We start from the raw sequence: 26659 nt of genomic DNA on the forward strand, positions 1-26659 counted from the left end.
TTTCATATTAAAAAAATTAAAACTTAGAAGTTCAAACACTCTGCCTATGTCGAGAGGCTAGGTTTTTTTGGGTCTCATTCAAACAGCAAACAAAACAGAAGAGGGAGGAAGAAGGAAATAGGAAGAAGGAAGAAGGAAGAGAACTCACCAGCGTCGTCGCACCTGGCCGTCGCACCCATAGCCGTCGCACCTGGCCGTCGCACCCATAGCCGTCGCCATCTCAGATTCATTTGGGGTTTCTTACGCAGCAGAGCAGCTCAAGGTTTTCTTTCTGTTTTCTTTTAATAAGCTGCTTTGCTGTTTTGTTAGTTGGGGTTGGGTATATAATTTTAAAAATTGTTGTGTGGTAGTTTGTGAAGTTGGAATTGTTGTTAATTAGATAATAGGTACGTATATGCTATATTATATGGGTTGGGTATATAATATGTTCTTTAAAATATTTTGGAAACAGCTGCCTATGAATTGATGGGTTCTTTAAAATATTTACCGGTGATGAATGAAGTTAGAGCTTTGAGAAGTGATTTCTAATGTTTTAATTTGTGCTTTGTTTATGGATACTTGTATTTTGTGTGTTTTGTTTAATTTGTGCTTTGTTTATGGAGGTTTGAATGAAGTTATGTGTTTTGTTAATGTTTTGAACATATTATGGATGAAATATCAATTATCAATTATTCTATTTATATTATTATTTTTAAATATATATTATTTTAATTGCCGTATCGGTGCCGTACCCGTATCCTACTTTTTGGAGATTTGCCGTATCGGCATATCGTATCGTATCGCCGTACCCGTATCCGTATCGGTGCAACATAGCCTTCCTTCCTTTGTCTCTTAACCCTAGCCGCAACTCCCTCTCATACTGTCTCTTCCCCTCCAGATTTCTCCACTCCACTTGCTGCTACATCAACTCTCTGGTCTCGCCACCGATGCTTAGACCCTGTATGTATATGCCCCTCTCACTTTGTTTAATAGAAAGACATTAACTTTATTTAGTTCTGTGAAATTGGCTTTGTGGGTTGTGATTTTGGGTTGATGATGAAGTTTTCGGAGGCTTTTGTTTCGGCACAAGCTGTACCAGCTTCGTGAAAACAGGGACATAAAGCCTGAGACTTTTGCGTCTCTGCTATTCTTTATGAGAAAAGGTTTGAAATTTTCTTGAGCAATTTGATAATGAGGTGCTATTGAATATGTTAGCTTAATCTGAAAGTTGAGGTCTGTACAATCATGCCTTTTTGTGATATAGGTTTGGTCCATACTTCTGTGTTCTGTCTGTCAGCCTGTAATTGCTAAGCCATTCTTCTGCACTATGGGTCCATACTTTTTCGCATTTTTAGAGCTGCTGGGATGGGATGCTAAGGACTTCAAACAAATTTCTTCAACCTTCCTAAATAGAATACATATGCATGCTTACTCGTATTTTGATTATATATGTTTATCTGCATCTATCATTTCATATTGGTATTATTTGTCTTCTGTGTAGGCGGGTTGAGCCACTGAGCTGACGAAGTCCTCCTTCACCTCTTCTTCATCTGCTGCTTCTATTTTGGGTATAGGTATGAAACTAGTTTCTCTGTTTTTAATTTTTTTCAATTTTTTGGCTGTGCAAACCGACATCATAAAAGCTAGCAACCATAGACTAGATTATAATCTCACTTGTAAACTAAATTGATTGAGAAAGACAAAGTGATGTTGATTGGTGGACTTTTGGAATCTTTTTATATGAGCTGTTGTTTGGTAAAACTCCTTTTGGATGGACAAAGTGCTGTTAAATGGTTTCTATTGGATGGAAAGAACTTTTTGGGATAATTCAGGGACCGTTAGTAGTGAGGTTAAGTTGTTTTCTTAAGTTGTTTGCAAATATGGTAATTTTCTTATTCAGTTCTTATTTTGATCATCTTGTATCCTAAAATTTGTGTTCATTGAAACTGCTTTTATGTGCAGTATGGGGACAGATGCTGGAAACTGGGCATCCTTCAATGAAATTGAAATTATGAACTTGTTTTTTGGATAGCCTTTCATTTCTTAGTTTTATCATATTGTATTCATTTCTTATGAACTTTAGAATGTTTGTTTTGATGGAAATTGTGAACTTATATGCATGTTGGAAACTGGACAGCTTTTGATAAATGGAAATCATGAACTTGTATTTTGGGCATCCTTTCTTTTCTTAGTTTTATCATCTTGTATTCATTTCTTATGAACTTGAGAATGTTTGTTTTGATGGAAATTGTGAACTTAGATGCATGCTAGACATTGGACAGCTTTTGAATAAATGGAATGTTGTTGTATTAGCCTTTAATGGAATGGAATGAAAAGATATAATGACAAAATATTAGCATTATAATGTAAGAGCAGGTTGAAAAATGCATGGTTGTGTTAGGCACAAACCGGCCGAACCAATCCGAACCAATCCGATTACAAGTGGTTTGGATTGGTTCGATTTTCATTTTAATTTTAGGCTAATTCGAACCAAACCGGACCGTTATTTTCTTATTGGTTCAGCTGTGGTTTGAGAGTAAAACCGAATCAATCCGGACCGTGTCTGCCCAGCCACCAAATTGTGCCCAGCGAAATTCAACTGCCCAGCCACCAAATTGTGCCCAGCCAAATTCAACTGCCCAGCCACCAAGTCTTAACAACTAGAACCCTTCAACAAGGCATCGGCCATGGGCGTTGCACAAGACTCCTCGGCCGACCCTCCAAAGAACAAGAAGCAAAAGTACTCTCTCTCTCTCTCTCTCTCTCTCTCTCTCTATATATATATATATATATATATATATATATCTTGTACAAATTGTTATTTGTTGATTATCAATAACAGTTTCTTGCAAGCGTTTAGGGCTTGGTGTGATTCTAATTTTCGATCTCTTACTATTCAAATTAGGTCTAATGATGGAAAGCAAATTCCTCATTCGGCCATTGATAAGGAATTCCTTGCCGCTCCTATCAAATCTGCCACGGACAAATTCGCACTTCTGCCGGAGTTTCTAAAGGTTTGAATACTGTCAGATATTTATTTCTAAATATTGGTATTGTTGTTATTGCCATCGTTGCAATTGTTATTATTTGCATTCGGTAGTTTAAAAGAATTCATATATAGGTGAGAGGGCTGGTAAAGCAACATTTGGACTCGTTTAATTACTTTGTGAACACGGGAATCAAGAAAATTGTTCGTGCCAATGATCGGATTGTGTCTGGCGTCGATCCAAGTATTTACCTCAGGTTGAGTACTTTTTTTTATTGATTTTTCTTATGGTTCGTATTTCCTTGTTTTAGTAGGAATAAAATTTTCCTGGTTGTGTGATTGTGCTTGCTTAGTTGGTAATCTATCTCTAATATCATTGCTTGAACTTCAGTGATGAAATTTCATCAGGAAAATACATACAAATGAAACAATTAAAATGTATGTAAGCTGTTTCCAAGATCTTCTATTCAGTCTATTGACTTGTAAAGGAACATTCTAAAATAGAAGAAAAGCTACAGAAACCCCAAATCATTCAATTTCGTAAAAAACTAACATTCTAGCTTATTGGGAATGAGGAATCCCCAGACTTATTGGCAATTGGAGCACTTTTAGAGTTGGAAGTCTATAAAGTCACGGGAAAGATGTGCACAAGGGAAATTTCCCTATCTGCGAAGTCTCCTAAAACCAAATCTGTTCCCATTCCCCACCAGTAAACAGAGAAAGGCAAGAAAGAGCTAAAACCCAGAGACATGTCTTTCCAGGCTTGTTTTAATTTCTGTTAAATTGTATCAGAAATCTGGAAAGTGAATATTACCCTATATAAAGGCTGTTTAAAGGGTTTGAACGTTTCAGGCAGTTTAATATGTACTTGTCCTTTTTGTGAAGAACATTTCAGGCAGTTTAATATCCACTTTTCCTTTTGTGCAGGTTTAAAGATATTTCTATTGGTGAGCCCTCGCTTACAATGGATGGTGTCACTGAAAAGATTGCTCCCCATACATGCCGCTTATCTGATATGACGTAAGATCTGTTTGATAGACTTCTCATTTAATTTGTACTGGATTGCACTTTATTAATCGCAGTGGTGCGATTTGTGATTTCGTATTTTTGGTTTGTCCAATTTAATAGAAGTTACTTATTCGTTTCCCTGTTTTTATTCTCCTTTGGGTTCCATTTGGTTGAAGTGATTTTAAATCTAGGGATTTAGATGACATTATAAGGTTAAATTGTTTGTTTAGACTAGTGCAATCTATGTATGCTAAGATTTGAATAAGAATATAGATTCCAAATGACTACTTGCATATAATCATTTCAAATGTATTACATCTAGTTATTTCAAATACATTCAATCTTATGTTTTATAGTTATTATTTTTATTTTTATTACAGCACATTTAGCTTTCTTGTCCTAATCCTGTCTTTCAAGTACCTTCATCCAAACGGAGCCTTGGTTTTGCATCATGTATACCTTGTGTAGCTGTGTCACATCCTGAATATTACTTAAAATGTATAATGAAATAGAAAAGAGACTAAACTGTACTGAGGTCTTGAAATTTATTGTTGGCTTAAACAAAAATTATACCGTGAAATATTAGGTGTGTTATGATTCTCTACATGGAGTTCCAAATTTGTAGGTTTTTTTGTGAACTTTATTCTTAAAGAATTTTTTTAAATAAAAATTTATCTTGTTTGTAGTGATTTCTTATCCCTCTTTCTTTAATTTCAGATTAGTCGAAAATTGATTTTTGTGTCTGACAATTTCTCAAGCTGTAATTGTTCTTGAAATTTTTTTCTTTCTAGTGAGAATGGTTGTTTTTTTCTTTTTCTTTTTAAAAATTAGCGAAGGACTTGGTCCTTGCAACTTTTAAAGTTTTTTTTTTCTGCGTTGAACTCTGAAGCTCATGACCTTATGTGATGGTTTTCCACAGCTATTTATCATCTGTGTGTTCTTGGCCATAAGTGTTGGTTGGGCTGCTATATTTACAGCTGAACTTTTTTTTCAGATAGATGTATATGCACAGATGCTTTAGGATTGTTGCAGTGCACTCCCTGTCCCATGTTTGTGTGTGTGTGTGTGTTTTTTTAATGATAAATTTATTTATTTTTACTTTAAAAAAGAGAAATTATGAACTTTTTGCATTTGTTGGCTGCGCTTCTCTGGGCCTCTATTATTGATGAAGTCTTTCTTTGTTTGCTATGCGTAGGGCATTATTGTTTGTAGACTGCACTCCATGGTCTTGAACAGTATTCAGTGTCATTCATGCATATTAATTAGTCAGTGGGTAATAATTGTCATTCAATCATAATAAGGATATTAACAGTTTAATATGGTATTGGAGTCCTATTGAAATCTCCGCCAAGTCACTGAGTTCCTCCTGAATGCCAAAATATCCTTGCAAAATGGCTAATCAGATAACTTGGTTTTTATTTTTTGATTTCATTTTTTTCCAAAGAATTCCACCTGATTATTAGATGAGAAAGGGGCCTCAGCTCCTTATTTGTCTGGTTGTTTATTTTTTAAAAAAACACAAGCCAGATGATGTCATTTGGGATGGGTACGAGTTTAAAACAAAAAGCTGGCATGGTGTAAGCTTTTGAAATTGAACAACATTATGGGAATATTCCTCTTGGTCAGTATGGGTCGTATCCTTTAAAACTTGCATTGTTTGAGTATATAGTATTTTATCGGTACCTTGTGGTAAACCTTTTTCTCTTCTGTTTGCAATTTAGACAATTATTGTCTGAAATACAAATCTCATGCCTATTTTTCACTTCCATGCACATAACTGAACCATATTGAATTTGATTTCTGTAAATTATAGGTATTCTGCTCCAATAAAAGTCGATGTAGAGTACATTCAAGGAAGTCATGATCAAAAGACTAGAGTGGAGAAGGTATTTAGAAATTGTTTCTAGACAGATTTGTTTGAAAATGTGTATTTGGATATAATATGAAGTTTTTTTTTGGCAGAAAGGTGTCGTAATCGGAAGGATGCCTATTATGCTACGGAGTTGCTCCTGCACCCTATATGGGAAAACCGAATCTGAACTTGCCAAACTTGGTTTGTGCAGAACAAAATAAAACTCACTTTGTTTCTTGCCCCCCTTTTTCATCTCCATGCTTTGTTCTGCTCTATAATGATTGTGCATGTCTGTAGGTGAGTGCCCCCTCGACCCTGGAGGATACTTCATAATCAAGGGAAATGAGAAGGTAATATTCTCTCTGCCATAATCTGTTACTTTTCAATAAATGGGATGGTAACTGAACCATAATCTGTTACTTTATTATTATTTTTTATTTTTTATCCATTAAAAATAAAACAGTTGATGAAGTAGCTGGGGCCCATGAATTTTCATTCCCTTCCATTTTTGAGCTATTTTGCCCGCACACACCCACACCCACACACACACACACACACACACACACATATATATATGTATATGTATATGTATATATTGTTACATTGGAAGGGATCAAACCCTTGACCTATCGTAATTCTTATCCTATTCCCCATCCTCTCTCACCACTTGAGCTAACCCCAAGGTTCTTATACATTTTGAGGAACAGTTCAATTTGCATTTTTTTAGGCACCTTCGAGTTTGCTTTTGTTTTTCTTGTGTTGGCTGTTGCGCAGATCTAGCTGTTAGAATGCAGTGCGCTGCTGTCAGATTCTTTAGCTTTCATGTTTTGGTTTTTTCCTCTTGATGCAATTTATGTTGTTGATGAAGATACAAAATAATTTATTTATATAATACAAACACAGTGAACAAACTGTTCACTGATGATACATAAAAGATTTCTGAACAATCTATCTGCTAGATAGAAACTTCACACAATGTTTGGTAGGATCTCAAGTTAACATTGCAAAATGTATAAACTAAATGGCATCTCATGGAAACAGCTGCCTGCCAATCCAGATGAATAAAAAGGTGTATCCCAAATTTCAAAGGATGCCTAGTGAATTTAATTCCACAAAATCCTTTTATTTTGTTCCATCCACACAACTCAAATTTAACAATCACCTTACTTTTGCACAAGAATTTTGTTTGTGCCCTCAAAAAGCATAAAGTACATAAATGTGTGATTCCAGAATCACCTGCTAGGTGCTTCTAGTAAAGTCACTCCCAGAAAAAGCTCTTATGGCAGAAGTGCTTCCCACAATAGATTGGGAGAGAAAAGGATGTTCTATACTTTCAGCCTCCTGTTGTCACATAAACCATAATACACCAATAGGGAGATAAACTAACATTAGTCCTTCTCCTTTGATTAATGTCTGAAGTATTTTTTCCTCCTTGAACATTCATCCAAACTAATACTTGTACCTTAGATGGTACTTTTAGTCTTCCAAATCTTGTGACAAGAAAAGGTGGAGAGAGAACTTATCTATGAACCTACAAAATAAGTACTGTAAACAACCCCGAAGACTCTGAGTTCCAAGCGTCTTCTATCCGGACTAACAACTTGTAATGAAACCGTTTGACAACGATCTGAGCCCCTCTATGCAGTCTGGCTAAACACGGCCAATTTTTTTATTTTTTATTTTTATTTCCTTCTTTCTTCATAGTTTTTTGTTTCAGCATATGATGACACTGCAATCCCTTCCAGGTGCTTTTAATGCAGGAACAACTTTCAAAAAACAGGATTATCATTGATATGGACAAGAAGGGGAAGTGAGTTCTTCTTTCTTTGTTTTTCTTTACTATAGGTGTTCCCTGTCTACAGTCCAGGCTTTAGGGTATTTTTATTTCTGTTGTTTTATTAGATTTGGGTGCTGTCGTGGGGTAGATAGAAGTAGTTTGGTTTCTTCTTTTTATAAATAAAATAGAATTCTATTTTGGTTTCGTTTTTGGTGAGGTATGTATCAAGATGATGGTGAACCTTTATTTCACCGTTTTGTCCCTTCTATTTTGATTATTTTTACTAATTATATTTTTTCATAAACCTTTCATTTTGTTTTAGTTTAAATGCATCTGTTACGAGCAGCTCAGAGAGAATAAAAAGCAAAACTATTATTCAGATGGAAAATCAGAAGATCTATTTGATGCTTAACCAATTTGTCAAAAAGGTTGTAATGCCACATTTCATTTCAAGAAATTTAAGATTTTGTTTCATGGTATCTTGTGACTGTCATATCTTACTGTAATTTATTTTTCTTTTCAAAAACCTTTTCTATAGATTCCTATTATGGTGGTCATGAAGGCTATGGGAATGGAGAGTGATCAAGAAGTAGTACAGATGGTTGGAAGAGATCCTCGATATGCTGCCCTGCTAATGCCATCTATTGAGGTATTAATATGGTCGTGGTCAAGTAATGTAAGCAAATGATTAGCTTCTTTGTCTAGAAATGGAATTGGCACAGTAAATGATGAATTTTTTACCCAACCTAACCAAGTTTTTTTTATTGATTTGGGTTGGCCCATTTAGATTGAGTTGTGTTGGCTCAGTTTTTTTAATGGAGAAAAAGGATAATAGAGCTCAAAACATGACGAGCATCAGGATAATAGGAAAAAATCAGCGTTCAATCCTAGAACAAAGATAAGAGAAAAGTCTGAGGTTTATTGATAATAATACGATCAGTCTGATCACAACCACCAAAAGTTGTTTAAATACTCTTTCCAAACCCTAGCTCCAAATAAAAAATAAAAAAAAAAATACCGCAATTTTCTATAATATTGAAACTAAAAGACCTCAAAACGCTTAGAAAGCACATATGTCAGCCCAAAGCACTGAGTTTTATTCATCTCGTTGTTCCCAACTTAGATATTCCATCTCATAAATTGTAAATTTGTAACATTGTGTCTTCTTGTCTCTTCAAAAACTATTGCCTTCGCCCGGTGCACTCCCATTGTTGTGAACATTTTAATTTTTTTTTTATTAGTTTACCTTTTTCAGTTGTTATTTGTACATTTTGGGCCTGCAAACACGTCCTTTTCTGTATTAGTCTCATCTTTTGAGTTTGTTTCTCTAATTTCAGGATTGTGCAAAGGAAGGTATACATAAGCAAGAGCAAGCTTTGGCCTACCTTGAAACAAAGGTGTTCTGTGTGGTACCCTTGTTTTGAATTGTGATGATTTCATTTTATTATCTGGAAACAGACTTCAGATGTTCAAGCATCAATTTTATTGTTTTGGGATACATCTCTTTCAATGGAGACCAAAACAGCTCTGAAATTGCATATGGCCTTGCAATTAATGTGGGGGCTATTATTTCAATCTCTCTCTCTCTCTCTCTCTCTCTCTCTCTCTCTCTCTCTCTCTTTTCCTGTTTATTTCTTATTTATCAATCTACATTACATGGATTTGGGCATTGCTCTTGGATGTGAGTACATGCACTAGTGCCAAATACATCTTTGTTCCGTCAGGTCTTCACTCATTCGTAGTATTCCTATTAGTAAGCCATGATCTTACCAATTCCCTGTTGTATTGACATGGCCAGGCCAAGGTGAAGTAAAGGTCCATGTAATGCAGATTTCATCTACTCATAGGAAGCTTATGCCCTTTCACTGTCAACCTAGATATTTGTGTGGTAGGGTGTGCCCTTCCTTGACCAATGTAGTGGTATATCTTTGTGGAAGGTTGATTGAAAACATCAGTGTGCCTTATAGTGTGGTGTGCTAATGGTTTTGGTACTTCTTGTTATTATGGGTACATGGCCCCCAAATACCTTACCATTTACTTATTTGCTCTGCAAGGAATTTAGGCCTCTTATAGCTCCTGGATAATGCTTAGAGTAAATGAAATTTAAAGAATTTTACTTAGAGTAATGGATGAGATAACAACTTTGTGGATTGTGGAAAGCCGATGTAAGTGGGGGATTGAAGACTCAAAAGAAAACTAACCTAGCCAAACATCTCCCTCCAAATTTAATTTTAGAATCATTCCCCACCACAAAGTTAGACCCCTGTGCGAAAAAAGGGAAACCTGAGAGATGAATTTCCAGAGGCAGCTAAGTGAACCTTGCTCCATAATGGTGGAGTGCTACCCACTCAGACTGCACTCCAATATTTGAATAGCAGAACACCAAGTGAGTCCTGCTCAAGAAGACATCTCCACCACCATTGATCTGTTCTGAATTGAAGTCTAAATATCTTACAGTTGCATTTCTAAATTTCTATCTCTGTCTATTTGTGGAAATGAATTGTAACTATTTCTAGTATCTATTTCCTTTCTTTTCAAATGCTAGCTGTGACCTTTTGCCAAAAAAAAAAAAAAAAAAAAAAACCTAAAATGGGAATCAGTTGCGTATTAAATTAGTAGTTTGCTGCTTCATGTTTCAGGTGAAGAGGTTCAGTTTTGCTGGTGCTTCATCTGAGAATGTTAGTTATTTCTTCTTTTGATTTGCTGAAATGTGTCATTGTTCTTTTGAGTTTATCTTTTTTTTTGAAATTTTCTAATTTCTTATTTGTGGCTTCAATTGTTTCCATTATTCTAATAGGACGGTAGAGTAATGACTGTTCTTCAAGATGTGTTTCTTGCTAATGTTGAGGTAAGGTGTTCCTTCCCCCCTTCCCCCCCCCCCCCACGCTCTCTCTCTCTCTCTCTCTCTCTCAATTTAAAACATCTTATAACATGCTTCATTTGTTTGTGCCCCTCTTGTTTTTTGTAGGTGTGTCAGGACAATTTTCGTCCAAAATGCATATATGTTGCTGTCATGTTGAGAAGGATAATGGATGCAATTTTAAACAAGGATGCAATGGATGACAAGGTAGTTAATTCACTCCAAATTCTCTTCCATTCCTTATGATTAATAAATGAGATTTGATCATTCCAAACCAGATTTGATTTTATGTTAGCAATACCTTAAAATGAAAACAAAGAAAATAATCTCTGAATTTTAGTTCATCCTGAACATTTTGAAAGAAGCAACAAGACAATCGCGTTTGCTGAAGTACACACTGAAAAAGTTTATAGGAATGGCTTCTTTCTGGGTGGACAAACTGATTGTTTGAAACCCATGCTAAAGCATATGTTATTCATAATGTTGCAGCTTTATTCACTTGAGATCTTCATCCATGCTAAAGTTGGTTTATTAATAACAAAGAGCTCTCCATTCACTACCAGTTTATAACTGAGACACCATGGCATCTTTGAGGATTCCATGAAGGGTGTTAAATCACTTCCCTCTATATTACACGTCCTTTTTTATGTTGTAAAGATCAAGCTGCCAAATTTTTTTGTACCTTGATAATTCCTTTTGTAGGTGAGCTGGTGACCCTAGCTCCGCCATTGCAAGTTATGGGTTTTTTTTTTTTTTTTGGGAAAGGCCCAAAACTTGATATTGTCGTGTGTCTGTGTTGATTGTTATTGTTGAGTGTAGTTGTGTGTGTGTGCATTTCGTCAGGGCTATGGTTGTGTTTTTGCTTCTGTTTATGCAGATATCAGATAAAAAAACATGAGTTTTCCCCTTTTGATGTTAGGATTATGTTGGGAACAAGCGGATTGAGTTATCTGGCCAATTAATTTCTCTTTTGTTTGAGGTATGTGTGCTTTCATTGCTCTCCTATTCTAAACAAAATGGTTTTGAAAGTTTGTTGTTACTTGTTTCCATGTGGTTCTTCCCTCATTCTTTATTTTCTTAGGATCTGTTCAAGACAATGATTGCTGAAGTTAAGAAGGCTGTAGACAACATATTAACAAAGCCTAGCAGGTCTAGCCGTTTTGACTTTGCACAGGTATCTGCTAGGAATTATTAATATAGTCTGCAATCTTTCAATTGAGTATTCTTTACAATCCAGATAACAACCATTGATAATTACGCATCGTGATGTTTTTACTAGGAAGAAGCAATTAAAAAATCGATACTAGTAGATATTTCAGTAGTCCAGATTTGTGGAAATGGCAGGGAAAACTAAACAATGATGAACATCTATTTTGAAACATGAAAATTTTAGAGATAGGCTTAGGAAATGTTATACTAATCTATATTGCAAAAACTAGACGTGTAAATTTCTCATCTTTGTCTTTCTTTTTTCTTTCGAAAATTACTTCATTAAAAGAGCCAAAGGTTCGAAGTGGCATAAAAGATAGAATTACAATTGAAGGTAACCCTGAGTGGAAAGGAGCCCAAACTTGATAGGCCCAATATTAAGGATAAAATTTAAAACAACTAAGAGGTACTCTCTTAGGAAGAGCAGAAACAGCAAACTTCATTGAAGAAGAAACAACCAGCAATCCAGGATGAAACAGCAGAGCAATAACCATAAACACCCCAGTACATTGAATTACAGAAGAAACACAAGGGAGGAGCATATAGGAGTCATTGATAAATTTGAGCTTTGATGAGGCTAGGGGTTGCTTTCTTGGTCCTGAGGTGGGCAGAGAAGAAACAATGGAACGCCCAACTTCATATTTATCTTCTTCAAACTTCTCAGATTAGATCAGCAACTAATCCAAGATTCAGCTGGATTTGCTGAAATTCTACTAAAGATCCCTGAACATTTCTTGAAAATCTACTTATTTTGTCAGAAATTCTACAAAAAACAGTGAAATTCTACTGAAACACTCTATATTACTGAAATTTGTCCGAAACATTGGAGAAAAGTCTGGAAAGGTAGACCTTCTGCCCCTTTCGATTACTGACACTTGGGTTTTACTGGAAGATTGGTTGCCGATATTTGGTACCTTGGGGAGAAGAAGTAGATGAAATTTGAACAAAAAAGGCCTGGTCATTAAACGAGCACATAATTTCCCCATTGTTGTGTTTGTAATAAGGGTGCTTTGGGAGGAACTTATCATCTCTTCTTCATTCTTATGGTTTATGCTGTTTAGGGAGTTCAAATTGAGGTGGGTTATACCAGAATCTTGTGTGGTTTTGCAATGTGAAAGGCTTAAGTTTTTGGGAGGAATGAAGATGGCGTGGTTCTGTTAAATGTGCTCTAATGGCTGTTTTCTGGGTTATTTGGATGGAGTAGAACAGAAGGTTGCTTCATGTTGCAAGGGGTTGGAGAAAGAATACATGTGGGAGAGGGTTCATTTCTGGGTATCATGGTGGGCTGTGGAATCATTGGAATCATTATGTTTGCATGTAAGGAAAATGCGACATTCTTTCTTCGTTTTGCAATCTAGTGATCTGAACCATCTATATTCAAGGCTCTCCTTCAAGGATCAACCATGCAAAAAATCAACCAATTCGGAAGTCATTTAGTCATTTGATTGCGATCACTATCATTTCATTTTATGTAACAGAGATCTTGTTTTATCCTTAATGAGCATTGGACTTCGGAGTTAAAAATTTCTTTTGAATGAATCTACATTTTAAAGAATTTTAATGTAAATTTAAATCTCTCATTCTCTTTTGTTTATTTTATTTTTTCCTACTGCAGTGCATAATTAAAGATAGTATTACCCATGGCCTTGAAAGAACCTTATCTACCGGAAACTTCAATATAAAACGGTTCAAGATGGACAGTAAAGGAATGACACAGGTTTGCTTCCCATCATCTACGTTGCTTTGAAATGTGCTCTCTCCTATAAACCATGTTCTCACTCTCTCTCTCTCTCTCTCTCTCTCTCTCTCTCTCTCTCTGTGTATATATATATATATATTTACGCTGTATTTTTTATGGTGCTATCTCCTATAAACCATGTCTTTTTATTGTAGACATGTGTGCATATGTAGTATGTATCTTCTAGAATCTTTCAATAATGTTAGAATTTTTTGCCAGTAAAAAGGCAAATATTATTTCTAGAAAACAATAAAAATACAGAGAAAGTGGACAAGATGGCCACTTCAAAAAACGGAAGGTCGAGTTGTTAATTATCTCTTCATTGGTATCCCCTCCCAAAATGTGGGCAAATCTTCTTACCCTCTTTTTTGTGTGGCAATTTATGGATTTCTTGTACATCCTGTTTTAGTAACTTCGTTCTGAAAAAAAAGAAAGAAGACAAACTACATAAAAGCCCCAAAGTATAGGTCATTTTCAAGTTCATACCCACCTTTAGGGACATTTACGACCCTTGGAAAACCTACAAATTGCCCCCTCCGTTACACAAACCGTTAATGAATCTGTTAAGTGCTGATGTGGCAAATATGGGTCCAATTTTTTAATGAGATGAACTTCCAAGTGGACAAATATATAATAAAAAATTCTCTACTTTTTAATAAAAATTAAAATCATATTAAAAATTAAAAATTATCTCCTCCAAGCCCCTACCCAGCGAACCCAGCTACTCCAGCCACCAAAACCACCACCCAAGCCACCCAAACGACCACCCAGCTCCTCCATTCGCATCCCTAAATAATTTACCTAGGCCACCCATCCCAGCTTTACAACCCATCTTGTTCCAGCCAAATCCCCTACTCTTGCAAATGGTTGGATCATTAATCCAAATGGTTGGATCATTAAAAAAAAAAAATTGGATGTTGCTGCATTTGTTTCACAATCTGGAGTCTAGCCACTTGCAGATCTGGGTATGGGGCTTGGTGGTGGGGATATGAGTGTGTTAGCATAATTGGACCGAACCAGATGTAAGAGAGAGAGAGGGAGAGACAAAGAGGGGCCGAGGGAAAGGGGATGGGACTGGGGTGGGGCTGCTTGGAGAAGAGGGGTGGCGCTGGGCTGAGAGATTTTGGGGCTATCGGGAGGTGCGATGGGCGATCAGGAGGGGCCCTGGGCCGATAGAAACTGCCTTCAACCTTAACTCAATATCTCAAGAACAGCAATGATATTATTTCTTTCACAAAGAACAGGATATGATTTCTCAACTCACTCCTCAATATAGACTCTCTCAGTTAATAAAGAGTTAACCTAACCAAGTCTCAACTAACTAATACAGACAAAAAGTGGAGTTGTTTTATCATTTGTGCAATCAGGAATCTTGTGGTGGGTGTCTTCATCAGAATTGGGCAGCAAGATCGATCGGGAGGGGGGCTGGGTGATGAGTGATTTGGCCGTTTAGGTTTTTTTTATTTTTTCAAAATAACTGTAAAGAATTTATGATTTTTTTAATGTTTATTATTAATTTTTCATATGGAGTCCGCTTCATTAAAAAATAGGACCCATATTTGCCACATCAGTATTTAACAGATTCATTAACGATTTGTGTAACAGAGGGGGGGTTTGAGTATGTACTCGTAAATGTCCCTAAAGGTGAGTATGAACTTGAAAATGACCCTATAGTTTGGGGGGTTTTATGTAGTTTGGCCAAAAAAAAAAAAATTATCATTCCCTATCAAACAAAAGGCAACAGTATAATTTTTAGTGAGAGTGTAAGCTGTTGATTTTATTTGGGATGAAGTCTGATTTTTCGCTTTTGGTTGTGTTTGTTTGTTTAAGAGTTTTTGGGATATCTTCTTTAGTGTGATTCATCTTGATGTCTGTGAGCTTTGTTGATTGTAACTCGTTCAGCTTTGTTATAGGGCTGGAGGCTTTGTTCATATGGAGTTCTTGACTTTTTTTTCTTGTCATTATCTGAACAAAAAAAAAGATGGACATATTCTCGATCTTCTCTTCTGCTCCTTTTTCTACATATATTCGAAAACAAATACAAAATCAATTCTTGGTGCATGTTTAAAAAAATAAAAAAATAAATTCTTGAGTCTCTGGTTCTTAGGCTCTCTCAGGTTTGATTCGTAAAAGTCCCTCTTATGGCAGGTGTTAGCGAGGTTATCTTTTATAGGGTGTCTAGGCCATATGACCAGAATCAAGCCGCAATTTGAGAAGACACGGAAAGTAAGTGGACCTAGGGCTTTACAACCTAGCCAGGTATGGGTGATGTCTCTGCAATGCTTTGAAAATTTGTCACCTTTTACATGATGGATATCTGAATATATATGTATCTTTGTACTTACGGTATTTTGCTTTTGCTTTATTACTTTTGGTGAAGTGGGGCATGCTTTGCCCTTGTGATACTCCAGAAGGTGAACCTTGCGGACTGATTAAAAACTTGGCCCTAATGACTCATGTGACAACTGATGAAGAGGAGAGCCCGTTAATTTCTCTGGTATGCTCGTCATCACACATTTTTGATATACCCATGGAGGTGTAATTTTTGTTTTCACTTATTGTGCTGCATCATACAATAAATGATGGCATATTTAATAATTGCAGTACCTTCTGCATTTGCATGTGTAATTGTTAAGTCTTATATGGTTGAAGAATTGTTAAGGTTTCTTTTGCTGTTATTGGGAAGGAGAACGGGTTTTTTTATTTATTTATTTTTTCTCTTTATCTTTTCAAAATCCCAAGCTCTAAGAAACTAGTGTGCACAAGACACACCTTTTGGAGCGAGGCACACGCTTCATCAAAATGTCCAAGTCTTCAGGCATTTTGGCTTTTCAAAGGGATGCAGGAGGCATTTCCCTTTCGCCTCATTTTGAGTTAGGCCTCAATTTGCGTTTGAAAACTCTGGGTAGTAGATGCTAAATAATAAAATTGAGTATAGTTCTCATTCCTACATTTTATGCATACATTAGATATTTGATTATTGTTCGTTATAGGTTAGTATATTATTGTGCTAATGTTGGTACTATAATTTGGTTGCAATTTCTTGGATACATATATTAATTTGTGGTACAAAAATGTTTTTATAGGATTAAATTTGTTTTGGGCCTCTATTATTTTAATATTTTTCAATGAAATCACTGCAATTAATAACGGTTGAAATAAAGATCAAATCAAGATTTCTATCATTTAAATTGACAGAATGTGCATGTCCGTGGGATGGTATTTGTATCTATCTGCAGCTGTATTGTGTATGTCTGTCCTTGTTTGTTTAGTTCTGATGTAATCTTTGTTGGAGCAAAAGATCTCCACCTTTCTCGAGTGATGATTATACCCTGTAAGATGAACAAACCTCGAGGTGAGGGGACATTATGGTGTGGTGCTAGCCAAGGACCGCCTGATGGAAGGGTCGATAGTTTCTTAATTTGCATTGGGCCCCTTTAAACAATTCTGAATTCACAGTCCGTTTAACCCAGTTAAAGGTGTGAGGGCACTTTAGTCTTGTTCATTCACGTTAGACACGTAGCAAGACGTGGTTAATTTTGGTCCCACAGACTTCTTGTGCACAACTATTTGTGTTTCTTTAAAAATTGATCAATAAATAGTTTCTTTTCAAAGCGATTAAAAAGTTGAATGTATATATGCAATGAAGCCACATAGAAGGTTCATTAGTACAGTTTTTGGGTGTTTTTTTTTTTTCAACATGACGAATAATAACTTTGTATGCAGAACGTGCACATTCCATTAATTTAACTGAGGAAAATCCTGATTTATACTTAATTGCATCAGTTATTAATTACAGGGACTTGAATGAAAAAAAAAAATTACTGAGAAGTTGGAACTAAGTAGTAAATAGCCTAAAATTATAAGGACCAGAATTGTAGTTTCAGCAAAATAATCTTTTGTTAGAAAATAAAAGTTTATTATGTTTTTCTGTCAATTAAAAGACAGGATTTTATATGTTTTCCTGAAAACTGATTTAAATAAAGACCTGCAATTTGTTGACTTCCAAAAAATCAATTGGACTTGTAGATAATATCTAGCTTCAGCAGATATCCCCTATAGTTTGAAAAGATATTCAGAAAGAACTGAACATTTATTGTTCCTGTATGTGCATTAGCTAATCCACTGGCCATATTAATTTTTAGTTTATTCCTTTTTTAGTGCGAAAGGCTTACACTTTGTATTATTTAATTTCTTGTGCAATAGTGCTACTGTTTGGGTGTTGAAGGCTTGGAAGTACTATCAGGAGAGGAGCTTCACACACCATATTCTTTTCTAGTTTTGTTCAACGGAAACATCCTTGGAAAGCATAGGAAGCCACAGGTAATAACAGCTGTTCAGTTTGTTTGCCAGTCACAAAAATGGCCAGGTGTGATGGGGTGTCCTGCCAGAAAAATTTGCAGATGATGTTTCTGTTATATGATTTATGTATTAGTGACTTGGTGCCATTGTGTATTCCTCTTTGGTGATAGATACTTATTTCATTCAATAATTTTTCTTAAATCTTAGCATTTTGCTGCTGCAATGAGAAAGTTGCGTAGAGCTGGGAAAATTGGGGAGTTTGTAAGTGTCTTTGTCAATGAAAAACAGGTAAATTCTTAACTTCCAAATTACTTTTTTCTTCCTCTTCTAATTCCTTTTTATAGCTGCAAACTACTACGTGTGATTCTTTTCCACTTACAAGGCATGCGCTTTGTGGGCAATGGCATCTTCAATCCCCTTTAGTGAGCCTGTAGAGGCTATTATTGACTTGATGTAGGAAGGTTTTGAGACTACGTGACTCTGATGCAAGGAAATTTGTAACTTCTAACCCCATTTCAAACCTAAATGTACCAGGTTCCCAACTTTTCAATTATAATCGAGTAGAGTCAGATGATGACTTGATACTCCTCTAGTAAGATCCCTGTGCCTTAACTGAAGATACAGCTTGTCCAATGCTGAAAAAAATAAAATCCTTTCAAACCACCGCTAAATTATTTTTTCTCTTGGACCTATACAATTCCAGCTCAGTTGCCACCCAAATTTTTTTTCCTGTACAGCTGATTGAACAGCCTTATGGTCCTTGTCACTTTCCGCAATTAGAATTTGTGAAGCAAATTTGGCAACATTAAGTCAACCACCTGTCATCACTTTCCCCATTAGAATTTATGAAGCAAATCTGGAAATGCATATAATAACAATCTATAATGTTGTAGCAGTTTGAATAGAATTGTTATGTTGTTTGATCTCTCCACCTGTAATGATAGAAAGTAAAACGTTTTAAGTATAATTTATCATTGTAGTCTCCAATTCATGTTTCTGCTATTTTTTCCCTGGAACTAGTTTTTATGATTAAATACCTGACACATTTAAGAATTTTATCAGCATTGTGTTTACATTGCTTCTGATGGTGGTCGAGTTTGTCGTCCGCTAGTTATTGCTGATAAGGGCATATCAAGGGTCAAAGAACATCATATGCTGGAGTTGAAGGTGAATATACTTTTAGCTGCTTCTCCTGCCAAAATAATTGTTACCAAAGCTGATATTTTAATATCTTTTGCTTTTTAAGGCTGGAGTCCGCACATTTGATGATTTTTTAAGTGACGGGTTGATTGAGTATCTTGATGTTAATGAGGAGAACAATTCTTTGGTTTGTTCCTGTCTAAGCCTTACTTATGAAGTTTTTCATTTTGTGATGTACTTGATAGACAATTACTCAACATTCATAATTATCATTTTATAGATTGCTCTATATGAAGAGGAGGCAACAACAGAAACAACACATATCGAAATAGAGCCTTTAACCCTCTTAGGTGTTATTGCTGGTCTAATTCCATATCCTCACCACAACCAGTCTCCTAGAAATACGTACCAGGTTTTCTTGTCTTACTCTGTGATAAATTTTATTTTTTTCAGGTTACCCAAATTTCTAACTGTATGATTCTAATTGAGCCCTTTGGTCTTTATATAGTGTGCAATGGGAAAGCAAGCAATGGGAAATATTGCATATAACCAGGCAAGTGGTTTATTAGTACATGGCCCCTTTACCCCTTTGGCCAAAGAAAGAGGCCCTTCTTCCCCCTTGCTGTTTAAAGTCGTTTAGAAAAGATTTTTTTTTATGTTTCCATGGTGATCTTAACCCTTTTTTATGTTTGTTTTCCTCTTGCGCATTGAAAGTTACCAAAACTAGGTTATGTACTTTCATCGTAGGGCTCCTGTGTTCAGCCATATTTCTTGCCATTATTGATACAAGTTACAACCATAATCTTGACCTTTTTTTTTTTTTTGCCTTTTTTTTTGTAGCTACATCGAATGGACTCATTGCTTTACCTTCTGGTGTATCCTCAACGGCCATTATTGACAACAAAGACCATTGAGTTGGTTAGTATACCCTATACTCTATTTGGGTCGCTGTTGGAACTGTAGTTGGTAAATTAATCACTTTTTCTTCAGGTGGGCTATGATAAACTTGGAGCTGGGCAGAATGCAACTGTTGCTGTGATGAGTTATAGTGGCTACGACATAGAAGACGCAATAGTCATGAACAAGGCATCTTTGGATCGTGGTTTTGGTCGTTGTATTCATATGAAAAGGTACCCAACTTCATTGTCATTGGTGACTGCATATAACAATATCACAACTTTGCCGTACACTGTTGGTTGCTCAAGTGTTTAGATATTTATGGTTACTTACAGAAGATGTTTCTGAGTAGGTATTGCGCGGTGAATCAAAAATATGATAATAACACACAAGACAGAATACTGAGGCCCAATAGAGATGGTTTTGATTCTGGACCGATGCGGGTAATGCAAAGCCCTCTTCCCTCCCTTTCCTTAAATCCTTGTACCTCTACCTACATGGTGTGGTGGTGCAATTATCTTAACTTCTTATATTTGTTGTTTAACTGCAGTCTTTATATGTCTCTTCTCCAGTTCATTTTGGTCAACATCTTTATAGTTTTCTTGAATTGCATTTCTTATAGGTGCTGGATGATGATGGGCTTGCTGCACCTGGGGAAATTATTAGACGAAATGACATCTTAATAAATAAACAGGTCCCTATTGTCACAAGGGGGCAATTTAAATCTGCATTAAATGATAGGTTGGCTACTTTGTTTGCCCTGCATATTCAAACTAGGATTCTGATTGTATCATTTCCTTACACCCATTTTCTTATGCAGCGAGTTTAAGTCTGTTCCACAAAGATATGATGGGCCTCAAGGGGAATCATGTGTGGTCGATAAAGTGGCTCTTTGTTCTGATAAACATAATAACTTATGTTTCAAATTCTTAATTCGTCATACTCGCAGACCAGAGGCAAGAGATTGTTTTGTCATCTAAGATACTTGTGCTTACCTTTTAGGATCCTCTAAAATATATTTTCATTTGTGCAGGTTGGTGATAAGTTTAGTAGCAGACATGGACAGAAAGGTGTTTGTGGTACCATTGTCCAACAGGAAGATTTCCCGTTTTCTGAGCGTGGCATTTGCCCTGATTTAATTATGAATCCTCATGGGTTTCCAAGGTAATTCCTTCTTTTAGAACTACTTATCGTAAATTTCATTGTTTTATCAATCATGTGCAAATCGAGTCAATATGAGGTTTGGTCAATTACTCATTCTTGAAATATAGGTTATGTTATTAGAAAATATGAACTGCAAGTCAATTTTTTTTCAAGAGGCAGTTGAGGTGATCATTTGAAACTGATGTTAAGGATGAGTTTTCAGTGGGTCAATTCATGTTCAGGATGTGTGTCTGTATCCTCACTATTCATTATTTTGAGTTTCGTAAGCAATGTTGTTTCTGATTGATAATTCAGAAACTGCAAAGTCGTACCATTTATATTGTTTTCTAATAGTTTATTTTTTTTCAATTTCTACCGTTTCTTTTATTTTTAAGATTTCAATCTAAAGTATTCCTTAATTCATAGCAGATTAGGTTTTCCATTTCAAGGGTGCCCTGCCCATCCTCTGAAAGGGTGGTTGGGCTTCCATTTCTTCAAAAATGAGAAAAGAGATTAATGAATAAAAGGATTATGAGTATATAACAGGTCCAAAAAAAAAAAAAAAAATCCAAGCCTGGTTGTTAAACACAAATCATTATGTAGGTCTTAGGTCTCATATCATTTGGGTCAGTTGATGGATTGTATTGCCTATTCACGTGAAAATGTTTTAAAGTGTCTATTAGATCATTTTCTGAATAAATAGCAGTGTCTGATATGCTAGATGTTTTCTTGCAATGCTAAAAGATCCGAAGATTGGTTATTTGAATTTAGGGAGACTTTGGAAAAACCCATAGGAGAGAGAAATTTTGTAAAAGAAGCCAAAATGGACAAAATTGCCCTTATTTATTTTTTGATTCCCTAAGAAATCCTTTACATTTGCATGTCTTTGATTTAAAAGTTGAGAGGTTTTTCTGTCTTTTTTGAAAAAGCTTTGGCTTTTTCCAAAAGTGAAATTTTTTTTGTGGCTAAAACCTAAATTTACCTTGAATTTATAAGAGATTAAGTTGAATCCAGATGTTCCAGGCTTTATCTGATTCAAAAGAATTCATCTTTCTAGACCATCTTGGATATTGTAATTTTAATTTGAATGGACGAACAACTTACCTCATAGTTGCATTTTGGTTCTTTATGAAGTACTCTCTCTCTCTCTCTCTCTCTCTCTCTCTCTCTCTCGTTTCAATCTGGCTACACAGCAACATTATCATCTTGGTTCCTCTAGTGCTATCATATCATAATTATAGTTTGAATTTTCAAGAATTTTCAAATATTACGTATTTTACTAATCTTTGAACTATTTAATATCTAGATGCGTTTGTAGGTTGTACATCAATGTGATTTTCTAAATTGAATTACATTAGCCTAAGATCATCAGCTCTCATTCATTTTCAGTCATAGTTAATATTGATAATCTACAGATGTCCATTGTGGGAACCAACGCTTAATTATTAATAATGCATTAGTTTAAGCTGGGGAAAAGTTGTAGTTATAAATTATATATACCATTGTTAAGCTCCAAATTGCTAAATTTAGAAACTACATGTAAATATATAGATGGTACTGTGGTTGCTATATCTAAACTAAAAGAACTGAAAAAGAGTGCTTTGTGATTTGTAAGACATGAGATTACAAGCTAATAATAAGTGGTAGTCTTGTGGCTTAAGAAATTCTGAAAATTACTGGACATAGATGATGCAGTAGTTTTACTTATTGGCTTAAATCCTGTAATTCTCGAGCTCTAAAGGATATGCTATGAAGTATGATTATTTTTTGCATATTTGTTGTTTATCTAAAGAATTGTATGACTGACTGTAAATGTACTTTTAGAACGTCAACTAGAAGCTTTATATTTAATATACTTAAAAAAGGAGTCATATCTTATGCTTCTAAAACCTAAAACAATTATGGTCTTCACTATGTTTAATTTGAATTAAAAGGAGCTCCTTAACAGTGTTCCATGTGCTTAGACAGATCTATATCATACGAAAGAAACTGTCTTAATGCATGTGTTTATCCTCCAGGTATCACAGGTTGCCCATTACAGGCATATATATTCATGGGACCAATTTACTACCAGAAGTTAAAACATATGGTGAGATTTCAATTTTCAATCATGGCTATTTTACACGCTTGTGAATCTTCGGTTCCTTCCAAAGTTATCACTACGATCGTTTTGATCTTCAATCATGGCTATTTTACGTGCTTCTTGGAAGACATTAGTTTCTTCACAATATTTACTCCTATCACATAAAACATGGCATATTTTATTTTAAGTGTATCAAACACTTTAATTATTGCGCAGTTTACATTTACGGATCATTAAAACTTCAACGTCATATTTATGATATCATATAAATACATGATGTTCAGGTCCTAGATAAAATGCATGCACGAGGAAGCGGTCCCCGAGTCAGTCTAACTAGACAACCTACTGAGGGAAAAGCCCGAAATGGAGGTTGTGATTTTATCTTTGATATATCAAATTAATTTCACGTTAAGCAGTTCTGTTTGTTCTAATGTTATTCATCTACCAGGACTACGAGTGGGTGAAATGGAGCGTGATTGTTTGATTGCTTATGGTGCTAGTATGTTGCTTTATGAACGCCTAATGATCTCTAGTGATCCTTTTGAAGTTCAGGTATTTACTGCTTGTGCTTCTTTAATAAATCTACCTTCCAGATATTTTCCGTTGCATGTCAATAAGCCATTTTATGATGTCATCCCTACTCTGCCGTCTCAAAAACCAAACATACCAACACTTACAAAACTTTTCAGCCATTGGTGGACGGTCCGAATTCTTTCAGTTTTTATCTAACTAGTTAAATACTTTTTCTTGGCTTAAAATATTTGCTATTGATATCAAATATTTAAATACTACTTCCAAAAAATAATAATAATAAATACATGCCTTTTTTGAAATGCTTTCTCAAATAAGTAAATTCGAAATGTCAGTATAACCCTTTTGAGTTTTCTTTATTGATATCAACATACCTTTTCTTTTACTGAGAATGTATTTTCTCAGCATCACCATACATAATGTGCCAGGATAAGTTTAATTAGTCTACCCTCTGCACGAATTTCAACAATCAAGCTCACATCCAATGGCAACAAATATTGTAGTGAGCAAATCTAGTCTTTTTATTTGACTGCACTAAAACATAATAGCCACAAACCAAAAGACCAACGCATAAATGAACCACATGATTTTATTAAAATGAAGAAACACAATGACAAAACAGTGGCGTTTTGTCTAAAACTTTTCAAAAACGAAAAAGGGAGATTTCTTCTTCGTAGTAAGAGTTTCGGGCTAACTTATTTCTTCATGGTACGCATCGCGTGCCTCTGCAACATGACATTCTTCTTTTTTTTTTTTCTTCGGTGCAATTACTTAATTCAGACCTGTTAGGTTGTAATTTTGGTAGAAATCAGCTCAGAGTGATATTGTGTCAAAATTACCGATAAACTTCAGTGACGGTGTAACACTTGAATGGTTGGATTTGATATTTGTGGACCCACTATATTATTTTGGATCTTCCATAAAGCAAACCAATCTTATGAAAAACCATAACCTTTCTGAAAGTTTTCAAAAGGTGGTATCTCAGACACGACATTGTAATTGTATTGTAGCTTCTAATATTTGCTTTTGCCTCAGGTTTGCAGAGTGTGTGGTTTGTTGGGCTATTACAACCATAAGCTGAAAACTGGAATTTGTTCCTCATGTAAAAATGGGGATAATATTTCCACCATGAAGCTTCCCTATGCTTGCAAGCTCTTGATTCAGGTAAAGCTTGGCAATTCATTGAATGTTCTTTTGCTTATCCAAGCTGGCACATCCCCTGTTTGTGGAAGGTCTCTTAACATCCCCTTTAGTATAGTAAGACATAACATTCTGAGTTAGATAGTGGGTTTGCAATTTAATTTGTCTAATTAACCGCTTAAAATTGTGATCCAAAAGAAAACCTGAAAATTTGCCTCTTTATATGTTTCCTGATTTGCAAAAATGGCTCTTTATATAGTTTTAACTGCCTCTTTATATGTTTCCTGATGAGCAAGTTATCATGGTTAATTAGCATACCCTAAAGAATGTCGGTAATGGTTCCGCATGCTGATGTTTAAGAATAGACATAACTTGACTGAATTTTTTTTTTCTTCTTTTTGTTGTTTTTCCCTATTATCAGCATGTCAATAGTTTCCCTACATTTCACAGCTTCAATCTTAAGTAACCTTTCAACTGTTGAATGCTTGCTTCCAGGAACTTCAATCAATGAACATAGTTCCTCGGTTAAAACTAGCTGAGGCATGAAGTATGGCTTTTCTTGACAGCACCAAGTCAACAAACTGAAAGTGAGATTTGATTTTGCTGTTTTCCGTACTACTGATTCTATTCTAAAGAGTCATACCGAAAAATGAAAAATGCTCCATTCTAAAGCCAGCTAGCCATCAGATGTGGAAACCCGCATAATGTGGTACAGGGATGGGCATGGTGAAGAGGGTTGGCACAAGGTTTTCTCTGCCCCGCTTATGTTCATCTTTTGTTGCTGCTTAGAGAGGCAGGAAGTATGTGCCGTATACTTTGTTCTTCTCAAATGGAAACAACTTGTATCTCTCAATGTATACATTTTTTTCTTCTAAATAATGTATCATTTATTCTAGAAAGGGCTTTGGCGCCTATTCTGAGTACACAGTAATAAGTTAATATATATGCACCCCTACCCTCAAAATTGTCTCTCTCAAGGGCATAAAACCGAAAGTAAAATATGAATATATCAACATGTGGACGAGGCATTGGTGAGACTCCCAAATATCAGTTACGAAGAAATTAGTCCTTACATCTGCGTCTTTCACAGAAGTCACAGGGACGTTCTTCGCTGCAACTACTTCACTGACCAAGGTGGGCTTTAAATTCCGCATAAGTCAGTCGCACCTACAAAATTTCTCTGCCATCCAGATCAGACATAATTTGCAAAAAGTTACTTTTGATCCATGTCATTTTTAGTTCTAGCGGCTTGATCCCCATAGTTTGATACCCCTCACAATTTAAGGACACATCCGCATTTATGTCCAATTACATGGCAGAAATTAAACACGTGCCTCTCACATGGAGGTGTATTTTTGCCTACTTGTGGCATCTACCTTATTTATGTATTTTTGCCTACTTGTGGCATCTACCTTATTTATGGCTTCACCTCTTCCCATTCCAGTCTTTCTTTTTTGGTATGACTTTCCAATTCAGTCCAGGCTCGAATTTAGGAATTAGGGCTCCTCAAAATGTTTTATTCATGGGTTGAGATTGTGTTCAATTTCTCATTCTGGCATGTAAGATTTAGTTTTTACATTTCTAATTTTGATATATAATTGCATTTCATTGAACAACTTGTTAATCCCTTCATATCTAGGTCTACAACTACTATTGTGTCTCCCTTGGATTTTATGCACCTTAATAAGCATGTCATACTCTGGCACCAGCCAAGCATCAAGGTGTTCATTCCGCAGTAGGGAAATGAGGGTGGGAAGGGGAACCTCAAAGACACAAAGGAGTCGTGGAAGGTGCTTCTGGAAATACAATACATCATATGTAATTAAGACTGACCCAAAAAAAATACTAATTTTGTGTTGTTTCGGAATGTAGAAATGTGATATTTCTTATTCTGGAAATACAATACATCATATGTAATTAAAATACTTTTTTATTGGTTGTTTAAGAAGTTGCCATGGGCGTGCATGCACACGATCAGCACCTAAATTATAACCCAATTAGGTTTTCATCTCTT

At 35.5% G+C, this 26659-nt stretch overlaps 1 protein-coding gene across 1 annotated transcript; it reads left to right on the forward strand.

The window, feature by feature from the left end:
• Positions 1–67: 67 nt before the first annotated feature.
• LOC110746821 (DNA-directed RNA polymerase III subunit 2-like) lies at positions 68–25568 on the forward strand. The gene is made up of 38 exons (XM_088248131.1): positions 68–262; positions 1481–1553; positions 2503–2719; positions 2885–2993; positions 3101–3222; positions 3893–3985; positions 5787–5859; positions 5936–6026; positions 6123–6175; positions 7571–7635; positions 7925–8030; positions 8141–8251; positions 8940–8999; positions 10242–10280; positions 10400–10450; positions 10571–10669; positions 11382–11441; positions 11544–11636; positions 13287–13388; positions 15558–15668; positions 15790–15906; positions 17616–17732; positions 17919–17999; positions 18774–18878; positions 18958–19038; positions 19132–19263; positions 19360–19404; positions 19692–19769; positions 19842–19981; positions 20101–20191; positions 20371–20489; positions 20569–20704; positions 20782–20912; positions 22836–22980; positions 23259–23343; positions 23423–23526; positions 24541–24669; positions 25141–25568. The coding sequence occupies exons 3-38, from the start codon at positions 2667–2669 to the stop codon at positions 25189–25191; spliced, it is 3378 nt and encodes a 1125-aa protein (XP_088104257.1). The 5' UTR covers positions 68–262; positions 1481–1553; positions 2503–2666; the 3' UTR covers positions 25192–25568.
• The last annotated feature ends 1091 nt before the right edge of the window (positions 25569–26659 follow it).

The sequence above is a fragment of the Prunus avium genome, chromosome 2 (assembly GCF_965620075.1).
Source record: "Prunus avium chromosome 2, drPruAviu1.hap1.1, whole genome shotgun sequence".
Classification (NCBI taxonomy): Eukaryota; Viridiplantae; Streptophyta; class Magnoliopsida; order Rosales; family Rosaceae; genus Prunus; species Prunus avium.